This window comes from Hippocampus bargibanti, linkage group LG12 (assembly GCF_051943395.1).
Source record: "Hippocampus bargibanti isolate YZ-2025 linkage group LG12, ASM5194339v1, whole genome shotgun sequence".
NCBI classification, from domain to species: Eukaryota; Metazoa; Chordata; class Actinopteri; order Syngnathiformes; family Syngnathidae; genus Hippocampus; species Hippocampus bargibanti.
This window is the reverse complement of record NC_142745.1, coordinates 10,812,021-10,836,594: the sequence shown is the minus strand read 5'-3', so window position 1 is coordinate 10,836,594 and position 24,574 is coordinate 10,812,021. Positions and strand designations below refer to the sequence as shown.

At 41.3% G+C, this 24,574-nt stretch overlaps 3 protein-coding genes across 7 annotated transcripts in view; 2 read left to right on the top strand and 1 right to left on the bottom strand.

The window, feature by feature from the left end:
- Nucleotides 1-5,712, top strand: part of mon1bb (MON1 secretory trafficking family member Bb) — a 19,351-nt gene extending 13,639 nt beyond the window's left edge. For both annotated transcript variants that reach the window (XM_089011179.1, XM_089011176.1), the window contains exon 7: nt 5,602-5,712. The gene's annotated coding sequence lies outside the window, so the exon portion shown is untranslated. The remainder of the gene's footprint in view (nt 1-5,601) is intronic.
- On the bottom strand, nt 11-16,415 carry brpf3a (bromodomain and PHD finger containing, 3a). Of its 2 annotated transcripts, XM_089011175.1 has the most exons (14): nt 16,016-16,415; nt 14,551-14,712; nt 12,928-14,423; nt 11,831-11,987; nt 10,512-10,643; nt 10,308-10,436; nt 9,891-10,203; nt 8,777-9,070; nt 7,263-7,778; nt 5,791-5,848; nt 5,619-5,707; nt 4,091-4,188; nt 3,839-3,993; nt 11-2,106 (listed from the first exon to the last, which is right to left on the bottom strand). In XM_089011175.1, exons 3-14 carry the CDS (start codon nt 14,400-14,402, stop codon nt 1,920-1,922), a joined length of 3,603 nt encoding a protein of 1,200 aa, XP_088867301.1. In that variant the 5' UTR covers nt 14,403-14,423; nt 14,551-14,712; nt 16,016-16,415; the 3' UTR covers nt 11-1,919. The 2 variants fall into 2 exon arrangements, with proteins under 2 accessions (XP_088867301.1, XP_088867300.1); XM_089011174.1 differs by lacking the exon at nt 14,551-14,712.
- On the top strand, nt 14,342-24,574 carry grik6 (glutamate receptor, ionotropic, kainate 6). 3 transcript variants are annotated; one of them, XM_089011180.1, is made up of 12 exons: nt 14,342-14,481; nt 14,598-14,796; nt 17,248-17,389; nt 17,481-17,565; nt 19,387-19,418; nt 19,500-19,679; nt 19,747-19,970; nt 21,244-21,341; nt 21,873-22,090; nt 23,141-23,360; nt 23,568-23,812; nt 24,203-24,574. In XM_089011180.1, exons 4-12 carry the CDS (start codon nt 17,505-17,507, stop codon nt 24,311-24,313), a joined length of 1,389 nt encoding a protein of 462 aa, XP_088867306.1. In that variant the 5' UTR covers nt 14,342-14,481; nt 14,598-14,796; nt 17,248-17,389; nt 17,481-17,504; the 3' UTR covers nt 24,314-24,574. The 3 variants fall into 3 exon arrangements, with proteins under 3 accessions (XP_088867306.1, XP_088867309.1, XP_088867307.1); XM_089011183.1 differs by lacking the exons at nt 14,342-14,481; nt 14,598-14,796 and adding an exon at nt 15,711-15,803; XM_089011181.1 differs by lacking the exons at nt 14,342-14,481; nt 14,598-14,796 and adding an exon at nt 15,835-15,852.

Sequence of the window (24,574 nt, the reverse complement as noted above, 5' to 3'; positions counted from 1 at the left end):
CCGTGTGACAGGAGAGAAGAGATGGTTTCGGTGTTCGAACAAATCGCTTTTCGAACAGGGTCCTGGAACGAATTATGGTCGAGAACCGAGGTATCACTGTATTTGTATTTGCTTTAAAATAACACTCTCAACTGCTGTTTTTCCTTTTGTTTTTATAAATTAAAATTCTAAAATGGCATTCCCTTTAAATTACTTCTTGTTAGCCTGTATAAACAAAAATTTACATATATACAAAACTATACACATGCACCGTTTACTACTACGATTAGTAATCACAATCGCATTATAATGTAACACACGCAATCCGACACACACTGGAGCCAGTTTGTGCTTTTCAAGTCGATGAAAAAGTTCCTCGACCGTAGTAGCTTTTGTATGCACTTAGCAGGTACTCCATATACATTTTCACAATATGGAAAACTTAAATACAGACTACAAGTCCCACGCACTGTTTACCCCATCATGGCTGGACTATAACATATTGTGTTCTGCAAAATCAAACAATAACACTTGTAATAAATACAATTATACAACTGAACCTCCAAAATGTGATTATTTTCCTCACATTTTCTGTGACACCGCCACAGAAAACTGACGGCAGTGGAGGGAAAGAGGAAAAGTGAGATTAAGTTGGGAGCGGGTGAACAGTTGCAGCTTCATTTTTTGTTAAAGTGCTTTATGAACCAATATGTATGTATTGCATTGTATTTTGGACAGCTACCCTCATTTCCAGCTGATATAACACCAGACCCATATAATTTAGGAATTAGTTCTTGTTCTGATGAAAAAAAGAGAATCTAAAGTTTTTTACACTGCATTGAATGTTTATGTAGTCCTAAAACTCAATATTCTGTGGGTCCTACAATTTGAGTGAAAATGACAAAAACCCTGGCACTTGAGTGGACACATATTTGAATATCATCTGGCAGTGAATCTGTTAATATGGGACTTGGGTAGCCTCAAAATTAATACCTGAAAACTGTACTGTGACTAAAACCTGCACAATTGTAATCATAATGTTGTCATATTTTCTAAAAATTGAGTGCTAATTTTAAGACCCAACCTTGCAGTCTATACTCTGCCTTTGAACTATCAAAGTTGAAACTCTCTCACTGTCGTCTGCCTGTGTCTTTGATGTTTAAACCACCCCCTGACTGCTGCGTTCTTGACCAATCACATGGCTTTAACCAAAGACTGGCGGCGGGGAATAGAGGACAGTCGGCTGCCATTTTGTTGTTAGAAGAACGGGCTTGTTCGCGAACGACACATCACTCATTGAGGCAGCTCCGTGTACGAAAAAAGTTCATATGCCAAGGTAAAGTTTGTATGCCAAGATATAATTTTCATAAATGTAACGTTCGTAAACCGAAAAGTTCGTAAGCCAAGGGGTTCGTAAACCGAGGTATCACTGTATTACATTTCAAAAAGTAGTTTGACTTATGTATCAGTTACATTATCCATACTTTGGCTCATGTCCCTTAGCAAAGGTGCTTAAAACATTAGCTGTACAATTTGTACCAATTTTATGAAAAAATTGGCATTATTCCCTTTGGGAGAAAATTTTAAATTGGGGCAACTTTAAAGTCAATCTCAACAGTTTGTGTTTGGAGATTCTGCTGTATAAACTGGCGTCGATTATTTCAAAAAAATGTATCAAGTCCAGCCGTGACGCGAGTATCAAGTGAGACTTTGACAAAATACAATCTAAATACATGTTTCCCTTTTCAGAGTTCAATATTTACAAAAATCACTTTGGCCAAACCGTCAAAATAAATCAGTTGATTAAAAACTCAAAGCAAACAAGTTGTGTAAAACTCACTTCCACTTCTCCTCCACTACTTACCCTTTATCACGAGAGCACTTGGAAAAGTTCCTTATTTTGTTATTAGGTTCAATGCCAATAAAAGAGAAAAAACAAGTCATATAAAGTTGGAGGTGGGTGTGAAGTTGAGGTTGCCTCGGATACGGTTCAAGTGCATCATGGCTCGGTCGTACGCCGTGTGCACTGATTTGCGAACGCTTGGCTTCTTGCCTTCCATCAGGCGAAGTTTGTCCACCGTGTCATCCATTCCCATGGGCAGCAGTTTATCCCGAGGTAGCCACTGCCTGAAAATTAAAGGCGAGAGGGAGGGGGTGGGGAGAGAAGACCTATTATGGACAATTGACCTTAACTCATTTTCATATATAATATAATTCATATAACTTATGAATTAACTCTTTTCACTATAGGCAATTGGAAGTCTTTAAAAAACAAACAAACAAAAAAACAGACAAAAAATCAAAACGTGCAAAAAATGTCTACTGCAGTTCCAGGGTTTTTGTCATTGCCGCTCAAAATCCAGGACCCACAGAATATTGGGTTTTCGGACTACATAAACATTCAATCCAGTGTAAAAAAAACCTTCTTTTTTGATCAAAAAAAGAGTTAATTCCTAAATTATATGGGTCTGGAGTTATCTGATCTTGAAATGGGGGCGGCTGTACAAAAGGCAAATGCTGCCCCCTTGTGGGAGGGGAAAATATTGCCAGAGGTCTGACCAGCGCTTTTCAATTCCCGAATTTATTTGGGATCGAAAAATGCGAGATGGAGCGCCATTCCGGAATTTGTTCGGGTTTTGTTTTTTCTTGCAGGGGTGCCGATAAAGCCCTGGTCAGACCTCTGGCAATGTTTTTCCCGTTCCACGAGGGGGAAGCATTTGCCTTTTGTTTATGTTAGTGCTTTGTTGCAGCTTCAGCTGTTGTTAAAGCGCTATATGAATCAATATGTATTTTGTACAGCCGCCCTCATTTCAAGCTCAGATAACTCCAGAATCATATAATTTATGAATTAACTCTTTTCACTGGAGGCAATTGGAAGTCTTTAAAAAACAAACACAAAAAAAATCAAAAGGTAATATTCTAAATAAATATTTTACTTTGATTTCAATGAACTAATTCACTGCCATTCACGAATTTATTCGGGAATTGAAAAAAAATGACAGAGCGCCGTTCCCGAATTAGTTCGGGTTTTGTTTTTCTTGCTTGGGTGGCGATAAAGCGCTGGCCAGACATCTGGCAATGTCTTTTCCCTTACACAAGGGGATAGCAATTCCCTTTTTTTCCATGTTAGCGCTTTATTCCAGCTTCAGTTGTTAAAGTGCTGTATAAACCAATATGTATGTATTTCATTGTATTTTAGGCAGCCGCCCTCATTACAAACATATATAACTCCAGATTCATATAATTTAGGAATTAACTCTTTTTCTGATGAAAGAAGAGAATCAAAGGTTTCTAACGCGGCATTGAATGTTTATGTAGTCATAAAACTCAATATTCTGTGGGTCCTGCAATTTGAGTGAAAATGACAAAAACCCTGGCACTGGATTGGACACATTTTTGCACATCGTCAGGCAGTGACTGCGTTAAGAATAAAGTGTTCAATGCTACGAGCATTAATAAGTATTTCAAAATTTGGTGGTTGAATAAATCACATTTTGAAATCAATGAATAAATGTCTTGATGAATCCTGATTTCAATATCAATCCAAAATACTCAGGCTTATGTTTTGCTGATAAATCCTTAAATTTCATCATGTTCCAGTATTAATGTGACCATTAACCTGTCCAATATGAAATTTCAATTTCTCCGCTGTGAGCTTTCTCTTGTTTCTATATATAACTGTATTTTATTGATTGTATTCTATTTATGATTGTATTTTATTTATTATTGTCTTTTCTGTGACTGTAAAGTGTCATTGAGCGCTTTGAAAGGCGCTTAAAATGAAATGTATTATTAATCTAATCTAATCCAACATAGTGTCAGAACCCAGCATCTAGAGTCGGGCTATTCCGGGTCTTACCAGGTCCTCTTGGTGTCAAAGAAGAGCACCAGGAAGAGTTTTTGTCCAGGCTCCGTCCGCTTCCACTCAACCAGCTTGAGCACCTCGACGGGAGGCACCGGGATGGGGATGCCGTTGTGGAGAAGTCCTTCTTGGGGCATATCTGGGTCAACAATCTGCCACAGGGAGGGAGGGAGGCTTTTTTTTTTTTCAACAATGGCTCTTTCATCAGCGTTTCGGCGGAAGTGAGTCTCGGCGTGGATTCTTTCTCACCATGGCGGGGTATGATGGATAGCCTCTGCATTTGGCCCACACCAGATCGAGAGGCGCCAACTCCGTCTCGCTGTCCGGACAAAGAATTGTAGGCTTTCCTGTGGATAACAAAGACAGTAGATTTGGATTTGAAAGCTTGATGATGGTAATAATGTTAAAGCGGCTTAAACATTTTCTTGTTAATGGCAGTAAAGTACATTTGTTCAAAACATTTTGGTTGTAATGCATATGACCTTATTCAGCTAGCATCAGTTAGCATCCCAATAGGCAGCCATCTGTTGTGTTGTCACATTATTTGTTATTTAAAGAACAATCGACGCCTCGGGACAAGTTGCGTCCATAATTTGTAAAATCACTTCAAATAACTTCTACTGAGCGTATTTTACAAAGATTCCACAGCATAAAGCTATATTTTACATTTTAAGACTCGCGCTGAATATTCAGGAAGGCTTGTTTTCGAGTTGATGACGATGCCTGACGTGACATCACGGAGGGAACGCCCGTGACCGAGAAAGCGACACACAACGCATTTTGGATACTTTTTTTCCGTCTGAAAACACTGTGTTGATCGCGAAATTAGAAGGAATACTACATAAATAATGCGATGGTGAATAGTTGTGTGTCACAGCCAATTGCAGTCATCTTGTGTATTTTCTAGGCGCTACATTGGAGTCCAAACGGCTGGAATTGAACCGGAAGGACTTCTTTAATCGATTGCAAACATTTATGCTTTCCTCTTCAGAACTATTTGAATCATACTCATAACTGGATGAGTAACAAGAAATCATCTTCTCCGAATCTGAACTCTCTGAAGCCATTGTTTTGATTCTGGAGCAAGGCAGTGTGTGACCAATAGTGATGTCACGAACAAGGGGGCGGGACTTTCTGAATCTGCCCAGTTCCGAGCTCATTTTGTGGCAGTTTTGGGCCACTTTAAGTCATTTTTATTGGTGTTTTGCATTTGGATTGGATTGGATTTGCCTTAATTAGTCTCGCAGTGGAGAAATTTACATTTCACAGCAGCAAAGTGATGAAAGGAATGAAAGTAGAAAAAAGAAATACATGAGCTGCTGGCAATACATGCAAATACGATTTGCTCATATCATTACATCTCCCTTTCTTAATTGAATTCTTTACTTTTAACAAATGTAATGAATTTAATTATGTCAGTAATTCGCAAACTTAAACTTGAATAAAGTCTTTCTAAATTTTGACTAAAAATATCAGCCTGCGTGTTTTGGGTATTTTAGATGCTATAAAACGTTTTTCTGATGTCAGTTAGGAAACAAAAAAATGGTGTCGGTTGTCCTTTTTTTTTTTTGTTTTTTTGTTGTTTTGACTTCAGATGGAGTCGCGTGAGTGGCTGCCTTGATAGCAGGTCCTGTATTTTGTTTTTCTACTTCTTCCTTTTCTCTTACTTTCAGCATTTTGCTCTTGTGAAATGTAAATTTCTCCGCTGCAAAACAAATAAAGGCTAACCCAATTCATGCTAATGCTGTATATGTGTCCAGTCTCTGACAAAACAAACCTGTTTCCGAGAGGTCTGTGCTTTCGTTGATGGGATCCTTGGCCAGAGCGGGTTTCCCTCTGCTACGTTTGGGAGGTGACGCCATGCAGCTGGATACAAATTGAGAAAGAGAAAACTCTTGAGAACTTCGCGGTCAAATTTCAGCTCCATAAGGTAAGTGCACTCCACTTACTAGAGTCTTTGGTCTTCGTCATGTTCCTCTTCTAAGGCGTGTTTTCCGTTTGTTAGGTCTAAACATAAAAAAAAAAAAAAAATTTGGTGGATGGCCTATCAAAAATTGACGTCATGCTCCAGATGAAATACACAACAACGCTAAAGCGCTGGTCAGACCTCTGGCAATGTTTATTCCCATATAACCCTAGACCAATATAACTTAGGAATTAACTATTTTTTCTGATGAAAGAAAAGAGTCTGAGGTTTCTTACGCTGCATTGAATGTTTACATAGTCCTAAAACTCAATATTCTGTGGGTCCTGGAATTTGAGTGAAAATGACAAAAACCCTGGCACTGGAGTGGACACATTTTTGCACATCGTCTGTAATTGAATGATTTAATTTCCTCAAGTTCTGACCTTGTGGAGCCAAGTCATTAAAATGTGTTTCCGTGCCTTGGCCACACACTGATAAAAAGTCAAATGACCGTATTTTTCGCACTATAAGGCGCACCTAAAAGCATATGTATGGAAAAGGTTTTCAAATGTCATTCATTGATAATGCGGAAAATATGGTACAGATGCTCCCCAACTTACGAACGAGATACATTCCGAATGGTCGTTCGTAAGGTGAGTTCGTTCATAAGTTGAATTTGTTCGTAAGTTGCTTGAGTGCTATATTTTGTATGGAATGTATGTTTAAGGCTTATATAAATATGTTTAAAGTTTATTTGCACACGGCTTGTATAAGTAACCTCTATTGGTTTGTACTGAAAATTAAACATTTAATATAATATATGCTCTATAAAGATATATACAACTGGAGAGAATACTACATATGCTACTACAAAATGTTTGTATGTACCATTGTTCGTAACTCGAATGTTCGTAAGTAGGGGAGCGTCTGTAGTCTAAATCAGTGCGTCTTAACTCATTCACTACCATTCCTGAATATATTCGGGAATTGAAAAGCATGACGTGGAGCGCCATTCCCGAAATTATTCAGGTTTTTTTTTTTTTCATGCTTGGGTGCCGATAAAGCTCCGGTCAGACCTCTGGCAATGTTTTTTTTTTTTTCCCCCCCCTTCCACGAGGGGGCAGAATTTGCCCTTTTTTAAAGCTTCAGCTGTTGTTAAAGCACTACATAAATCAATATGTATGTATTGTAATTTGTACAGCCGCTCCCATTTCAAACCCAGATAACTCCAGACCCATACAACTTGGGAATTAACTATTTTTTCGAATGAAAGAAGTGGAGAGAATACAACATATGTTACGACAAAAATGTTCGTATGTACCGTTGTTCGTAAGTAGGGGAATGTCCGTAAATTAATTCTCGACTATCTGAGGTTGCGAATACAAAGTTTGAATTTGATAGCAATTGGACAAAATCTCGATTAAAAATAAAGGAAATGCCATGTTGTTTACACCTATGCTCATCTAGTAATCCCTATTTCAGGAATCCACAAGACCCAAACAAAAAGTCGCTTACCTGCTCCACCAGAGTCTTTGTCCGCCTCGCTGTCTGAGCTGTAGGCTCGAGACCTCAGATGGCGTGAGGAGGGCGAAGGAGGAGTGAGTGGTAAGACAGTCATGTTGGTATGGGGTGAACGTGGGCCGGCGGGGACACCATCCGTTGGATCCTCTGCCGCTTTGCCATTGTGTTGCGTTGGAAATTTCTTTTTGCCGACTCTCGTGCCGTTTTTGGCTTTTTTAAACAGGACAGATGTGCGCCGGCCCACGCCCACCGCGGATAAAGTCGGCGGCGTTCCCAACAGCGTGACCTCATGCACAGCTTCTGGTCGGCAAGATGGCGTCTCGCCCACTTCGGCCTCGTCCTCGCCTTGGCTTTTGCTGCCGCTTCGTGACGATCTTTGCCGCTTGTAGGAGCGCCCGGGCGAACGGCGGCCTCCTGTTATGATGCCCAGGATGGGCGGTTCCAAAGGAGCGTCGCCTTGCAGAGGTGATGATGCCGGACAGGTGAGTTCTAACACGGGAGGGGAGTCGTCTGTATCGGGGAAAAAAACGTGTCATTACACACTGATCTAGTTGATTTTTAGAAGGAAATTTTTGGTACCACAAACACCATTCCTTATGAGAGAACACTTACTGTATATAAATAGATGAAAGTTTCCCAAATATAAGGCACACTACATTACAAGGCGCTACAGTCGAGATTGGGTTTACGCACGACTTCTACAGGGGGAAATGGCGTCAGTGGCGGCTGACAGTAGTTGTGAGACCTGTTGTGGCGCAATATGACTTCATATATAAGGCGCAGGGAAAATGAAGGCTTTTGAGTGCCCCTTATACACCGGAAAATACAGTCGTCTGTTTCATATTAACTCATTCGCTGCCATCCCCAAATTAATTCGGGAATTGAAAAGTGTGACGTGGAGCGCCATTCTCTTATTTATTCTGATTTGTGTTTTTCTTGCGGGTGGGTGCCGATAAAGCGCTGGTCAGACCTCTGGCAATGTTTTTTCCCTTCCTTGAGGGGGTAACATTTGCCTTTTGTCCATGTTGGCGCTTTGTTACAGCTTCAACAGTTGTTATAACACGATATGAATCAATATGTATTGTATTGTTTTTCATACAGCCGCCCCCATTTCAAGCTCATATACCTCCAGACCCATATAATTTAGGTATAACTTGGGACTGAACTTTTTCTGATGAAAGAAGAGATTGTAAGGTTTCTAACGCTGTATTGAATGTTTATGTCCTTGATAGCTTTGAAAGGCGCTTAAAATAAAATGTATTATTACTATTATTATTAAGTCCTAAAAGTCAATCTTCTGTGGGTCCTGCAATTTGAATGAAAATGACAAAAACCCTGGCACTGGAGTGGACACATTTTTGCACATCGTCTGGCACTGAATGAGTTAATGGGTTGCAAATGTTCTTCACACGTAGTGTATTGATTATGCATTTGATCAATGTCTTTTTCTGCGATCGCACTGCTGTGGCTATTTTTCAGGATCTTTGTGTAAAAAGAAGCTTTATTACCTGCGCGCACAACTCCATGATCCAACATCTTCCTTTTTGCCTTTTTCTTTTCCTTTTTCTCCTCCTCTTCCTCTTGCACTTCATCCTTTGTGTTCAGCGTCCGCGTGTTTTGATGTTGCTGCTGGTTGGCCTTCAGCCTCAGCGCGTTGATTTCTCGCCGCAGCAATCGAATGCGTTTGGTTCGTCCGCCACTGGTCCGCATGGAGGTCACCACATCCAATTTGTCCAGCAAGGCCTTCAGCTGCTCATCCGTGCTCAGATGAAGCCTGTTGTCAGGCTCTAAGAGAGAGTCGACTGGTTGAGAGGGAGAAAGAAAAAGCGTTAAAGTGAAAAATGAGGTGTCAATCCAAACTGATTAACTCATTCACTGCCATTTTTGCACGATGTGCAAAAATGTGCTGAAAATTTGATGACGGAAAGTCGACCACAATTTTGACCAGCTAACTCATTCACTGCCAGACGATATGCAAAAGTGCGTCCACTCCAGTGCCAGGGTTTTTGTCATTTTCACTCAAATCCCGGGACCCACAGAATATTGAGGACTACATAAACATTCAATTCAGTTTAAGAAACTTTAGACACTTTTTCCATCAGAAAAAAGGGTTATTTCCTAAGTTATATGGGTCTGGAGTTATCTGAGCTTGAAATGTGGGCAACTGTACAAAAAGAAATAAATACAAAATTGATTTATATAGCGCTTGAACAACAACTGAAGCTGTAACCAAGTGCTAACACAATATTCTAATTAAAAGTTTTGAAAAGGATTAAAAAAAAAAACAAATATGATGGTTCACATAGAAACAAACACCTTTAAAAAACAACGAGCCCAAATAAATTTTGTTGTCATGGCAACCCATGACTATATTGACACCAGTTACACCAACTTATATGGGTCTGGAGTTTTCTGAGCTTGAAATGGGGGCGGCTGTACAATATACAATAGACTATTGATTTATACAGCACTTGAATAACAACTGAAGCTTGAACAAAGCGCTAACATGGGAAAAAAAAGGCAAATGCTGCCCTCTTGTGAATGGGAAAAACATTGCCAGAGGTCTGACCAGTGCTTTATCGGCACCCGGCAGCAAAGTGAGTGAGTAAAATGGTGTCTCACCATCATCCCAGGTGCACTGTTGAAAGCCGTGCTTATTGGGAGACTCGGGCAGGTGCATGCCGGTGTTCGGGTCCAGGCCGATGTTCTGCGACTGCCTGTGAGCATGTCGCAGCACGGCCCCACCCACCTCGCGCAGCTGCAAGGCCGTTTTGTGGAACAAGGTGTCCTTGGAGTTGTACTTGAGGCAGTTTGAGATCATGAGCTCAAAATCCGCCTCCAGCTCAGCAACCGAGCAGTAGGCATGATCCTCGAGCTTGGACCGCATGGTGGACAGGTCCATGGGCTTGGATACGAATTCCAGGTAGTCTGGGACCTTGTGAAGGATTCGAATGACACACATGGGCCACAAAAGCAGAAGGAACGTTTTAAACAGAGACATTTAGCTGCAAATTTACAGCTAAAAAACTTTTGACTGACCTCTGCTAGATTGACAGGCTGAGAGAAGATTTTGGCCGTGTCCTTCTCCTGCAGCTGCTCTAAGGTGGTCCGCAGAAGCACCAGCGCTGGAGTCAGCTTCAGCTCCGTGGCAGCCTGCTGAATTTTCATCTGTAAAGGAAACGGCAGGGTTTGAATATTTCGAATTTGTGAAGAATTCCCGCTAAAACGACACCTAGTGCTTACCTGCTCTCTCTTTAGGCGCTCTCTCTTGCGTATGAGTTCCACCAGAAGTCTGGCTCTTTCCAGGTCTTGCCTTAACTTCTGCCAGTAACGCAGTTCTTCTCGGGCAGCGGACAGTTTCTCATCTGGCTCCTTCTAAATACACAAAAAATGCACATGTTCAATTATCAGCACATATTTTTCCAGAAAACGATATTCAGGCTCATCGTATAGCACGGAACTAAGGTTCCCTCAATATTCTGGGACTGAGCCCGGATGGAAATTGCAAACATGAGAAATTGATTCCACGCTGTCAATTTTCACTTGCTTTTGGATGCCCCAAATGGCAGTAAAGCAAAACATTACAGACGCTCCCCAACATACAAACGAGATATGTTCCAAATGGTTATTCGTGAGGTGAATTTGTTTGTAAGTTGCTTCAGTGCTATATTTTGTATCGAATGTATGTTTAAGGCTTGTATAAGTAACCTGTATTGGTTAGTACTGAAAAATAAACATGTAATAAAATATACGCTCTATAAACTATGTACACGTACAACTGGAGAGAATACTACATATGCTACTACAAAAATGTTCATATGTACCGTTGTTCGTAATTCGAATGTTCGTAAGTAGGGGAGTGTCTGCAGTCTAAATCAATGCTTTTTAACTCATTCACTGCCATTCTCGAATTTATTCGGGAATTGAAAAGCGTGACGCGGAGCGCAATTCCCGAATTTGTTCAGTTTTGTTTGTTTTCATGCTTGGGTGCCGATAAAGCGCTGGCCAGACCTATGGCCATGTTTTTTTTTTTCCTTCCACGAGGGGGCAGAATTTGCCTTTTGCATTGTTCCAGCTTCAGCTGTTGTTAAAGCGCTATATAAATCAATATACAGTAAAGTCTCGTTATATCGATATTGTTGGGAGTCTGAAAAAATATCGATTTAACCAGACTATCAATATATCCGATCCTGCGGGCATGTAATTTTCTCCTTGAGTTCATAGAAATAGTATCGTAATAAGCAGTACTATCGATATAACCGATATCGATATAACGAGACTTTACTGTATTGTATTTTGTGCAGCTGCCCCCATTTCAAGCTCACATAACTCCAACCCATATAAGGAATTAACTATTTTTTTCTAATGAAAGAAGAGAGTCTCAGGTTTCTTATGCTGCATTGAATGTTTATATAGTTCTAAAACTCAATATTCTGTGGATCCTGGAATTTGAATGAAAATGACTAAAACCCTGGCACTGGATATTTGCACATCGTCTGGCAGTGAATGAATTAAGAGAAACTCGCTCATATCAAATAACACAAATGTTTTTCTACCCTCACCTGTTGGGCGGTCCGGTGGGCCTGCATGTGGGGGTGAAGTCGACGTATAAGAGGCATCCCGTTCCGCGACTGTCGCTTCAGTAGCCAATAATTGTGAAGCCTCTGCATAAACTGATTCTTCCGCTGGACTTCTACTCCTGTGCAGATCTTATTCAGCCTGTTGAGAGGGCATATTAATTGGTTACAAATACTCACTAATAGCAATAAAAGGTGAAAGGATCGTTAGCGTAGAGCGCCGATGCGTATGTGGAACTGTCACGGCTTGGAATTGAAGCGGATTTACGAGATGTGAGACAGTCTTGTTTTCATCAATGGATTTTAAAGCTTTGTGTTTGCTTTCAACATTTAGCTTTTTTTGACGACAGTCAATAAATAAAATAGATGGGTTGAAAGGGGAGCAAAAGAAGCAATTATTGTTAAACAGCAAACCCCTTCACGATAGGTGAAGGGGAGGTTGAGGTGAAGGGGAAGGTTGAGGTTTAATTTGGATCGTGCTTACAACAGACTTCTTAGATGTTATCACGTAGGCTGAGTCATGCTGATGAGGTGATACCAAAGCGAATGGGGCAATCATAGAACATAATCAGACAGACAAAAGAAGTAATCAGATTAGCTTCCTCAGAGCAGGGACCTATCAAAGCAGAGGTCTGGCACCGCCACCTCTGTCCATTAGCGATATATCCAGAGCTACCAGCACAATTTTAGTTCACTGACGAAGCTTTTCGGATGAGAAGCGAAACGTCCGATGCCTTCAAAGAAGTACAGATGACAGCTGGAGAAACCTTTTCATCAATACTTCTTCCTTTCCTTTCCTTTTTACTTTCATCACTTTTCTGCTGTGAAATGTAAAACGAATAAAGGCTAATCCCATATGGTAAACATTGCTAGATTGATTGTTCATCTAATTTGGCGAGGTGACGATGTGGTCTGTGTGTTTTTCCATTGAATTTTGGAACTGCTTGTATTTCTTGTAGATGAAAGCACAATCTGGATCCGGAGGACTTCAATTCTCCTGCTGCGAAAGGTTTCTTCAGAGTTTCAAGGAAACAAAATGCTTCAGCGAGGATAGCGAACGGATGGATGTGGGACGAGCTCACCTGTGAGAAGGAATTTGAGGCACCAGCAGCACAGGCACATTGGAACGCCGCGTGGGCCCTTTGGTGCTCTTCTTCTTTTGGCCCTTGGCTGCCTTCTTTGCCGACGGCGTGGGGGAGCTCTGCGTGTACGACCGCCGCCCCCTGTTTCCCCTGCCCCCCACCAGCCTCCCTTCAACCGACTCATCTGCGGATCCATCCCCCCGGGACCCCACCGGGGAGTGGTGCTCGCAGAAGGCGGTCTTCTTCACCGAGAAGGTGGTCCCGTTGACACCCGTCTCTCGGACGGGGTCTATTTTCATGTAGAGTCCGGCTTTCTGGGCGCAGGTGACGTGAAAGGCGCGGTAACAATTGGCTTTGTGGCACTGGATGGACGCGCCGCGGCCTTTCTGCTTGCACAGGTAGCAGGTGAGCTTCCAACGAGCCGGGGGGATGTTTTTCACCCCCTCCACAGGCTCCAGGAAGACCGTGTTGGCGAAGCACACCTCCGGGATCCATATGGCACACACCACGTGGGCCCAGCGCCCGTCGCTGGTCTGCTTGAAGGCACCTCCTCGGTTGGGACACAGGACGCAATCGACGGGGCGGGAGGGCGACTGCAGGCAGCAGCGGCACAGCCACTGGCCCTCGGGTACGTACGGCACGCCGTAGCACTCCTGGTGCACGGCCAGGTTGCAGATGTCGCAGAAGAGGATGACGTTGCTGTTCAGGCACTCGTCGTCCAGGCAGACGCAGCAGAAGGCGTCCTCGTCTACGGCGCACTGGGACAGCGCCTGGCTGCGGGACTCCAAGATGGACTCCCTCTCCAGGCGGTCGATCAACAGCTCGAAGGTGTCAGCGGGCACGGACGCGTGGCCGTCGGACACTCGCTTGTGGTTCACCATCTCCAGCCAGGCCAGATCTTCCTCGTCCATGTCGTACTCAGCCACTCTGTCGAGCTCCTCGCCGGACTTCTCGATGAAGCGGTAATAGGCGTTAGGGAGGGGAGAGGCTTCGATTGCACAAACGGAGCCGAGTGTGCGGAAAGTGGGCTCCGGGAGCGGACTCTGGACCTGGACGGGATTGGTAGACGCCATTTGCTGCTGGGAGCTGGCTCGTTTGTTTGGCAGCGATGCGTTTTTGCCGTTCCTCCTCCCTTTGCTGTTGGATGGTTTCTTCTTCTGAGTTTGCACGCTGTTCTCCTTGTTGCTGTTGCACTCCACAATGTCCTGAGCCGTCATCTCGTCCTCCGTGATCACCGGCAGGGGATCGGTGATGTTGATCCGGTGCAGCCTGCCGTCCAGGTCCACCTCCACGATCTTCTGCGCTTGGGCGTACGTGAGCGTCTCCCGAGAAGGAGAAAGCTGTAGTCTGTAAGGCGAGGGTGAGCGCAAATGGCCTGCCGAGCCTCTGCCCCTCCCTCGGCCTCTGCCTCGGCCGCGACCCATGTTGAGCTTACTTACAGCTATCTTACATTCCCACTTTCTCACCTTCTGCATGGAGGGGCTTCCACCGGCTACCTGAAACACGAGCAAAAGGAGAGAAATTCATGCCAAGACTAAATATTGTCATCAAATGGTGAGTATAGTTTTGCTTTGTTTGAATGCCGCCGTGCCGATGACCATTTTGTGTTTTCGAGCCTATTACCGAGTATCTTCATCTTTATTAAGTTCATTGAGTTGCTTGTTCTGTAGCCACAAGGGAACACAAGCCACTGTCAAGAGGGGCATCCGACGTAAAAGCTTGGCCAAAACAAACATGCAAGTCAAACCTCTGAAGATGGAGGACACCGATTCGCTGAGGCGACCCCTTGATGGGAAAAACCAAAAGGAAAAGAAAACTAAATATTGTGAGAAAATAATTTTCTGGCAAGACTAAAGTGGACATGTTATGGTAAGCTGACTTTTTAATGTACTATAAACAATGTTTGAGTGCCTGCCCCTCCCAGGTGTGTAAATCTTTTATCTGGACATCTATGAAACTGCTTTTAGTTGTCTGAATAAGAGAAAATGTCTTTAAAGGACTTCACATTTCTCTTTACATCCACTTTGGATTTTATTACTGCAAGTAGACGCTGCAAGCATACCTGTTAAGTCTCCTACCTCCAGCATATTGGGCCAAACGATAGCTAGCTCACTCACTTGAGGCTCTCTCAAAAGAGGCTAATTTTCACAAGGCAAAAAATTGGGTGTGTGAGGAGTATTTTAATTTTAAAAAAAGAAAATAATGCAAAAAGCATCTTCTTAGACGAAGCACCAATCACAAAAATAAAATTACATTATTTTGTAATGTATATTTGAACTGCAGGCGGAAACACCAATTTGCTTAACCGATTACTAAAAACTAAATATTAACATGTGGGTAGTCAAATAACGTTTTGGAAGAATCTACTTAACATTTATTACTTTGGTAGAACAACACTCCCTCCGCCTGAAGGGTGTTTCTTATAGTTTGCCTCTTGTATCATTAAATGGGGTAATTGTGCTAGACGAATAAAGTGACGTTTCAAAAGTTTAAATCATGTTAAAGTATTTTCAAAGGTACGTTTGTTGATACAAGTTGTATTTGGCGCTCATTCAGCTATACATGTGTAAATATTGGTGCGATTTTGCTGCCTATGAAGTAACGCCCCATCCCTGTCTCGATTGGTCTAAACGGGAGCCAGTATCGCTGTCGCGTTCTTCCACGTCCAATCAGATATCCGTAAATGTAATTGTTTTCGTGCTTGTTGCTACCTATAGTTTGGTTGAGAGGCGGTAAATACCAACCCTAGTAGCTCAACGTCTGTCAGCCATTTTGAGCAGACAACAGCGCAGAGGCAACTAGCGACAGAATTATATTTTGCCAACACCAGCAAAAAAATAAACACTATACACCGTGCTGACATGCGGTATTTAAATGTATGTATACATTAGACGACACGACATGGCGATAATTATAGTATAGAAGGTTAGTCAGGTGTATTCATACAAGAGAAAAAAACAGGGTTATATCTATGACAGCGTTTCTCTGTCGGACAGGGCACTAAACACATACATATGCACACAGGACTCGGACAACATAATGGCAATTTCCCGATTAAATTCCAAACGCCGAACGTGTCTTGCCTTACCGTGAAAAGTGCTCCTCAGCGGTGCGAGTGACAAACAGGAGGGAGGGTGGAGAAGAAAAAAGGGGACCTCGCTAAATGTCAGATCAGGCTTGAACCACCGCGGCGGACATGCTAGTTATTAGCCTAGCTCGCCGGTCATTTGGGGAGCGACTCGGCGTCATCCTCGTTTCAACCCCACCTGACTACGACGAAACACCCAAACCCGGCCGCTCACATGGCTGTGCCTTAACCCTTCCCAGCGGTGCCAGTCCACAGCCATGCGGTAGCGTAACCGCAAAGATATCAAATAAATGTACCTTGTATGTGGCTAAATATTCGGTCAAGATGGCTCGAAAAATACGCCTCCAAACTGCTGTCAGCCAATCAAAAGCCGCTGCTTCGCTTCGCGGTCAAGGCGCACCCTATCGTGATTGGTTGGTTTTGGCATAGAGAGTTCACCGCACTTGGTCGGGCAATTCGTAACGCGAAAAGGGGAAAGGGAAAAACGACAGCATGTTGAATGCGCGCCTTTGGACATCATGGTTATGTTTACATACAGTGTAGTGAAAATGAACACTATCCTTTGAAAACTTTTCTAATTGCCATTAGTAATAGTTTAAGATACTGGACATTTAAACTCGTTTTACATTTAAAATCAATAGCTAAAAGATTGTTTCATTTGAAAAAAATGCAGCAACATTGCATTGATGTGTATGTAGGTGCTTCTTAAGACAAAAAATCCCATAACCTATTTAATTATGTGTTCGACTCAGTGATACATTTCTATTATCGTGGTGCCTTATGAGTTAATTAATTTGTTCTGTCATCATGCTTGCAATCCGCCTGAAACACTGTCGTATAAGAACGTCGATGTACAAAATACACCAAGAACACTTTCACAACCAAGGGATTCAATAAACCGCATTAATTTGTCTTTTTCCCCCCGCAAACATCTAAAAAATAATTTCCTGTCCGTATTGTTATATTGTCCATCTACAGGTGTTGTATGATCATTTTGTTAGCCCGTCTATCGTGTTTTTCATTGTTTGTTTGGTTATTTGGTTGAATACACAATGTGTCATTATTTTTTTTTATTATTGTTTGAAACTGCAGCTGTTGTTAAAGCGCTCTATAAATAAATATGTATTGTATTGAATGAATTAAGAAATGACAATCAACAGCTTGCTAGTTGTACTTTCATTAACGACGTCTTTCTCCCCCGCACTCTGTCCCCTTTAATATTTCTCTCACAGCTGCGCATCTCTTTCACAATCTCCTCCTACCGGCTCTCGTCACTGATGGTTATCATCACCAATTTTGCAATCATCACATCACACTCTTTCACTCTGTGGTGCACTTCAACTCTTCTGAGATTCAACGTCCCACACCAACGGGGTACAGTGTTGATAAACATAGGCGATACAGTACATATGTATTATGAAATTTGTCATATATGTGACAGCCACTTTGCTTTTTTTAATTACAGGATAGGCAACATTAAACCATCAGAATGCTGTTTGTCTTTTTATCATCTGTTGGATTCCTTTTCAACATTGGGAAAAGCACAGCAGGTAAGGAATTTGCACATACAGTGCTCATACTGGATATGTATTTTTGTACTTACTATTTTACTACTTACAACTATGGTAATTCTATCTTTAACATCTCGGAATTTTTTTCTAATATCTATGCATGATCTGAACCATAATAATATATTTTTTTGCATAATTAGGTCCAGGTATTTTGGACTGTAATTGGCCCTCTCATAGAGGACTTGTTAGCAAATCAATTTTACAGTTGCGACATCTTGCCTTTAATTTCTTGGTCGAGTTCACTTTTTTTGGGTTGTCAGTATACTGTACTCCAGCTGCGTCCTACATTCAAACAATTTGCATCCCATGTTGAAGACTCTAAATTTTCTATCGGTGTGTATAAATATGAATTGTGTGTCAAAAGGTGCCCTGTGATTGACTTGTTACCGGTCCAGTGTCTGTCTGTTCCAGCCTATCTCTTACTAAACATGGATGATGCAGTATAGAAAAATATGATTAGTTGGCCTGTTAGACCATTGCAACATGTATTTTGTGCACATATTTTAACTAGATGAGGAAAATAAAGAAAATATGATCCCTGCGTCCAAACATAACAAAATGTGACCCGGTCACATCATTTGGCAACTTCTTCTGGCCCATCACCAAACTCCCCTACGTGTTGTTTTTGTCCCTACGTGACATCAATGCATAATTTGTTGACTCTGCATCAAAAATCTCACTCCACATCCTGTCCAACTGCTGAGAATGAAGAAAAGCAGTTGGCTTTTCATCCCAAAATAGTCATCAATCAACAATGTGGAAGACAGGGCCATACAAAGGTCCTGTGTTTCTCAATGACATGGGGTTGGAAGTGCCTGTACACATGTCATCTTTTTCAAAAGGAGGATCCACGAGGGGCTTGGCGCTTTTTGGTACTCTTTTGACTCGTCTCTCATGTCTCAGTGCCATGACACTGACACCTTTTGAATGGACATGCCGCAGAGGACTGAAGAGTGCGGCCTTAACAACAAGCCAGAATGGTCAGATCACCAGGATACAGGAAGGAGATAATGTGCCTTCCAAGCGTTCATCCCAAATACACAAAGGAAGCTTTGATTTTGCGACATGACATCAGCCTGGAAAACATGAGCTTGTCCTTGTCTTTTTTATATGGGCTAAACCCGCAATGGTTGGTTTTTAGGGCACGGGCGGGGAATCAAACCCATTGCCCCTATTAGAAGGTGAAAGTAATTTGTATTATTTCACCTGAAGCTATTCAGCAGTTATTGTGATTGGACCTTTTCGACAAAGTCATTGTCTTGAAGCTCTTTATTTTTAGATGAATGTGCCCCAAAGCTGTAAGCTTGCAGTCAGTACATCACTAACTGTTGCTTTGGCAACAGGTAGTGAAGGTTTTTGTCATTGTCACTCGAATTGCCGGACCCACAGAATATTGAGTTTTCGGAGTACATAAACATTCAATGCAGGATAAGAAACATTAGACTCTCTTCTTTCATCAGAAAAAAAAGTTAATTCCTAAATTATATGGGTCTGGAGTTATATGAGCTTGAAATTAGGGCAGCTGTCCAAAATACAATGCAATGCATACATATTGATTTATATATAACAACAGCTGAAGCTAACATAGAAAAAAGGGAAATGTTGCCCCCTTGTGGAAGGGAAAAACACTGCCAGAAGTCTGGCCAGCGCTTTATGGGTACCCCAGCTCGATGTCATATTTTGAATTCCCGAATACATTCGGGAATGGCAGTGAATGAGTTAAAAGTGTGGAAATATGATGTCATAGAACTGAATTAAAAGTGATGATAGTAACAATTATATTTTCTCTCCCTTCACCAGTGCAATCTGATCTGAGAATTACAACAATTCTGGTAACCCCCTCTTATTTCTTCCGTATGCAAAATGGTGCGTACACTTTAAATGTTAACATTTTATATTGTACTTGACCGTAGCAAGAGCCTTATACAATGCCCAAAGGCTCAGAACTGGAAGGCTTCTGCATGGACCTGCTATCTGAAATAGCCAAAAAGCTGGACTTGAGGTACAAAGTGCACCTCGTGAAAGACGGCTCATATGGCAGACAGGATGACAACGGACACTGGAACGGGATGGTTGGGGAAGTGGTGCGAGGGGTAAGAAAATTACCAAGACAATGTTATGAAGTGACACGGAAAAGCTTGATTTTAAGTCTTCCCGCAGGAGGCCGACTTAGCCATCGCACCTCTGACCCTCACCGCGGCTCGGGAGAAAGCGGTCGGCATGACCAAACCCTTCATGCAGACGGGAATCAGCATCCTGCTGAGGAAGGACATCTCTGAGGGGATGGGCTTCTTTGACTTTCTTACTCCGTTTTCAGCCGAGACTTGGGCTGGAATTATCATCGCCTACCTGGCAACGGCTGCCTGCATCTCGATAGTAGCCAGGTTGGTAATAAAAGGTTCCAAATTTTATTAGAGACAAAAAATTACCATGTTTTTTTTTCAATCAGAAAACTAGCAGACTCTATAATAGTACACATTATAAAAATACACAATAAAAACATCATTAGATGAAATTGGCTGTATCAAACTCTTTTTGCCTCATTGGCTGCTTCATTTCAATGGGCATAATGCTGCTCCTTCTGATGTCTGTGGCTTGACCGAATGGCGCAGTAAATTAAAAAAAGAAAAAAATAGATAGAATCAGAATCAGAAAGCCTTTAATAGTCCCACAATGGGGAAATTTAAACATCTAATTGATGTTTTCCATGAAATAAGTGGGGGAAAGTTCAAAGTTGGTGGTGGTTCAGGAAAGGAAAAGCAAATATTACCACGTATTAAAAATAATTTATTTGTGCTATACCTCTAGATAGTAAATAATAATAATAATAATAATACATTTCATTTATAAGCGCATTTCAAAACTCTCAAGGTCACAGGATAGGTTTTTCTTTGGGTGAGCAGCGGCAGCCACTTGCGCCAGCGTTCACTCAACCCGGAAGTGACTCAAATAGATAGAAAGTGAGCTAGCTAGATAATTGATAGCTAATAGATATATAGCTAGATAGCTATTAAGATAATAGATAGCAAGCTAGATAGCTAGCTAGCCAACCAGCTATATAGCTAATAGGTAGCAAATAGATAGCGAGCTAAGTAGCAAGCCAGTTAGCCAGTTAGAAAGCTACCTAGATAGCTAGCCAGATAGATAGCTGTATGTAGGGGTGAACTGTAATACATGTATTAGGCTTTCCTGTTCCTAAATTCAGTTCTATTAGCTGTCTACAAATGTTGCTCCAACATATGTGTACAAATATCCATTGAAGGTGGAACGATCTGTTGAGTTGCATTGTGATGGCCGTGCATCCTAGAATATATATATATATATATATATATATATATATATATATATATATATATATATATATATACAGTAAAGTCTCGTTATATCGATATTCAAGGGAGTCCGAAAAAATATCGATATAACTGGGACTATCGATATATCCGACCCTGTTTGCATGTAATTTTCTCCGCGCGTGCATAGAAATAGTATCGATATAACCGGGACTATTGATATATCCGATATCGATATAACGATATATATATATATATATATATATATATATATATATATATATATATATATATATATATATATATATATATATATATATATATATATATATATATATATATATATTTTTTTTTTCTTTTGTCGCAGAGTCAGCCCGAATGAATGGAGTCAACCTCAAAGCGAGCGGAGCACGTTCAGCTTTGCACACAGTCTTTGGTACGCTACCGGGGCGCTAACTCTACAAGGTAATTAGCACAGAGTGACATAAAGACGCATGGAAATTGATAACTGTTAACACTAAGTTCCACATGTTCGGACTAACTTATTTATTTATTTATTTATTGTTAATGTAATTCATTAATTTTTCATTTGCATGACTTTGTAATTTTGTTTTGGCCTTGAAATGGTGTGGCTTTCTCAACATTCACGTTCCTTCGACTGACACATTTTTTTGATCGAATAACATCACTTTGAGCATGAGGTAATTAAATTGACATTGAATCTTTTCAAATTCACCATGGTCCTCGGCGGCTACATGGAGAGAAGCCTTTAAGGGTGTGAATGGATTCAGCCTGCAAATTGCTCTTCTACAATTTGGAAACCACGTGCGGTCAAATTGTGCCAAAAGTGACATCATGCCAAAAATATGAACGCATCGCCTATGAATTTGGAGATCGCGACTACATATCCTTCAATCTGCACCTCTATGAAACAACTTTGTTTATTTATTTATGTTTGTATGAGAGCAAAAGGTTAGTGTTATGTTCTGTTACCAGGCGCCGGACCACATCCCCGCGCACCGTCAGGACGTGTCATCTGCTGCAGCTGGTGGTTATTTGCAGTGGTGATCCTGGCCTGTTATTTCTCGAACCTCAGCCTATCCAAAAGCCCCGAGTCCACTCAGCTAAGCGTGAAAGGCTTTGAGGACTTGGCCAATCAGAATGTGATCGAATACGGGTGCCTGAGCGCCTCTTCCACGCTAGCTTTCTTCAAGGTGGGCATGATGGGTCGGTTCTTCTTATTTTCTTTAAAATATAGAGAAAAAAAAGTTACCTCATGTATGTATGTATGTATGTATGTATGTATGTATGTATGTATGTATGTATGTATGTATGTATGTATGCATGTATGCATGCATGTTATTATTATTGTTATTATTATTGTCATTGTTGTTGTTATTATTATTGTTATTGTTGTTGTTGTTATTACAAATTGTTTTAAAAAGAGTGTTAAACGTCCTTTATCCGTCTCACAGTCAATAAATTTACATTTCACAGCAGCAAAGTTATGAAAGGAATGAAAGAAGTAGAAAAATAAAATACATGAACGATGAGTATTGTATTGTAAAAGTGAGCTGCTCAACATTAAGTACAGAGCAAAAAATTAAACGACTTATCTATTATACAATGATCTTCAAAGAATTTGTGTCACCTGATCATATTGTTATTTTGCTGCTGTGAAAGAAAATCCTACAGGACCCTCCGCACCCTGCCCACCACCTTTTCCAGCTACTCCCCTCAGGCAGGCGCTACCGATCCATGCGCACCAAATCCCGCAGACATTTAAACAGCTTCTTCCCCCAAGCCATTCACTCTTTGAACTCTTCAACAGTAGCCAAAATGGAACTGTATAGTGCCACTTAGCAGTTTTTTTGACGACGATACTAGTGCAGCGTGTTCTACCGGAAACAAATTCCTTGTGTGTTCTACATACTTGGCAATAAAGATGATTCTGATTCTGATTCTGATTCTGAATATAGAAAAAAACAGCCCTTCCACAATGTATATAACATTAACACTTTCATGCACCTTGTAACCTGATAACAAGGTAAACAGTCCACTGCTGTAACTACAGTCCCTGAAAGGGTTAATTCATCAAAAGTATAGACGTTGTTCATTTTTATGACGTCAGGGCATTTCTATCTGACCTCTTAAATTTGGAAATTATGTAGCAAAATAAAGCACATATTGGCTTTTATGGGATGCATTATCACTTTTTCATAAAATCAATTATGTATCTGGATTTTTTTTCCTTTCTCACCCAGAATTCTGACAACCCGGTATATCGTAGAATCTACGAGCACATGGAAAGAAGCAAAAGTCTGGTTTCGTCCATGGATGAAGGCATCCAACGTGCAAAGGAGGGCAACTTTGCCTTCATTGGGGAGTCGGTGTCTTTAGACTTGGCAGTGGCACGCCACTGCGACCTGGTCAGAGCGCATGAGGTGGTCGGCATGAGGGGATACAGCATCGCCGCCACTCTTGGTGAAGCCTCTTTATTCGACCTTCTATCTATAGTGTTAAATGTCTATTGCTGTGAGAGCGCAGCTGTTTTCAGATATCTCCAGATATATTCATTTGGAAGGTCGCCACTATTGAGTACTATACAGAAACAAGTGTCTGAATTTACATTCTATGGTGTTCCCAATGGCTGTTCATCATCTGACAAATCATGACTCTTCCTTTTCCAAGGATCCCCGATCATAAAGAACTTGAGCGTGGCCATCCTGCAGCTGAGCGAGGCCGGCGAGCTGACTTATCTGCAGAGCAAATGGTGGGCAAGCAGCTGCATGGCGGACAAGGCCAAGGCGGCGGCTGCACAGCTGCACGGCTTCAAGGGAATTTTCGTGGTACTTGCATTGGGCCTGACGCTTGGAATACTGCTGGCCATCCTTGAGCTCGCTTCCAGGAGTCGCAGCAGTGCGACAGAGCAGAATGTGGGATCACTTCGCTGTGAGCGCATTTTATTTTTACGAGTAGTTGGATTGATGCAGTAGTGTCCAAACTTTTTTTCTTCGAGTGAGCAAATAGAAAAATGAAAGATGCAAGGGCGACCTTCCAATATTTCTACTTCATGAAACGTGCTGAAACAAATCCATCAAACAGTTTTTTAATTGTTTTTACATTATTGTTATTTTCAATAATTTTTATATTAGATGTGATGAGGCATATAACAAATATTTCGAATTGAAATTTTAAATTGGCATTTTGGACACCCCTGCAATAAAAATTCCCTCTCACCCACTCAGTCATTAAAGCAATTAAAAAAAAACATTAAAATTGCATTTCAAACGTCTTTTTTTTGTTTCAATAAATTCTGCCCACAGAAATCTTTCTGCCGAGTGATGACTGAAGAGCTCAACTTGCGTTTGAGGAGCAGCAACAGAGCAACAACGCGAACTCCAGAACCCGTTGATAAAGAAACTGAAAAGGCATAGAAGGCATTCTTTACACACTTACAATTGGCCCTGTTTGATGGCCTTAAAAAACGTATATACATCTTTTATCCTTCTGACTATATTGTAGTACCTCAGTAATACGTACCTAATACAAATGCTCAAATAATTTGCAACTAACTGTGAAATGAAATACCTAAAAAAACTGTGCGTAAAACATTGAGAGAGAGAAAAAAATGAACAGTTTGCTACAACAAATTAATATTCACGTAACCATAACATAAATAAAAACTGTATTCCACA

What these genes read in the sequence shown, in the direction of transcription:
- brpf3a (XM_089011175.1), bottom strand. Translation starts at nt 14,402, where the DNA reads ATGCAGAAGGTGAGAAAGTGGGAATGTAAGATAGCTGTAAGTAAGCTC. An exon ending in CCCACCGGACCGCCCAACAG is followed by an intron (nt 10,644 to 11,830) that starts GTGAGGGTAGAA and finishes TTGTGTATTTAG; the next exon opens with AAGGAGCCAGATGAGAAACT. An exon ending in ATCCATCATACCCCGCCATG is followed by an intron (nt 3,994 to 4,090) that starts GTGAGAAAGAAT and finishes TCCCTGTGGCAG; the next exon opens with ATTGTTGACCCAGATATGCC.
- grik6 (XM_089011180.1), top strand. Translation starts at nt 17,505, where the DNA reads ATGCTGTTTGTCTTTTTATCATCTGTTGGATTCCTTTTCAACATTGGG. An exon ending in TGAGAATTACAACAATTCTG is followed by an intron (nt 19,419 to 19,499) that starts GTAACCCCCTCT and finishes ACTTGACCGTAG; the next exon opens with CAAGAGCCTTATACAATGCC. An exon ending in CAGCATCGCCGCCACTCTTG is followed by an intron (nt 23,361 to 23,567) that starts GTGAAGCCTCTT and finishes TCCTTTTCCAAG; the next exon opens with GATCCCCGATCATAAAGAAC.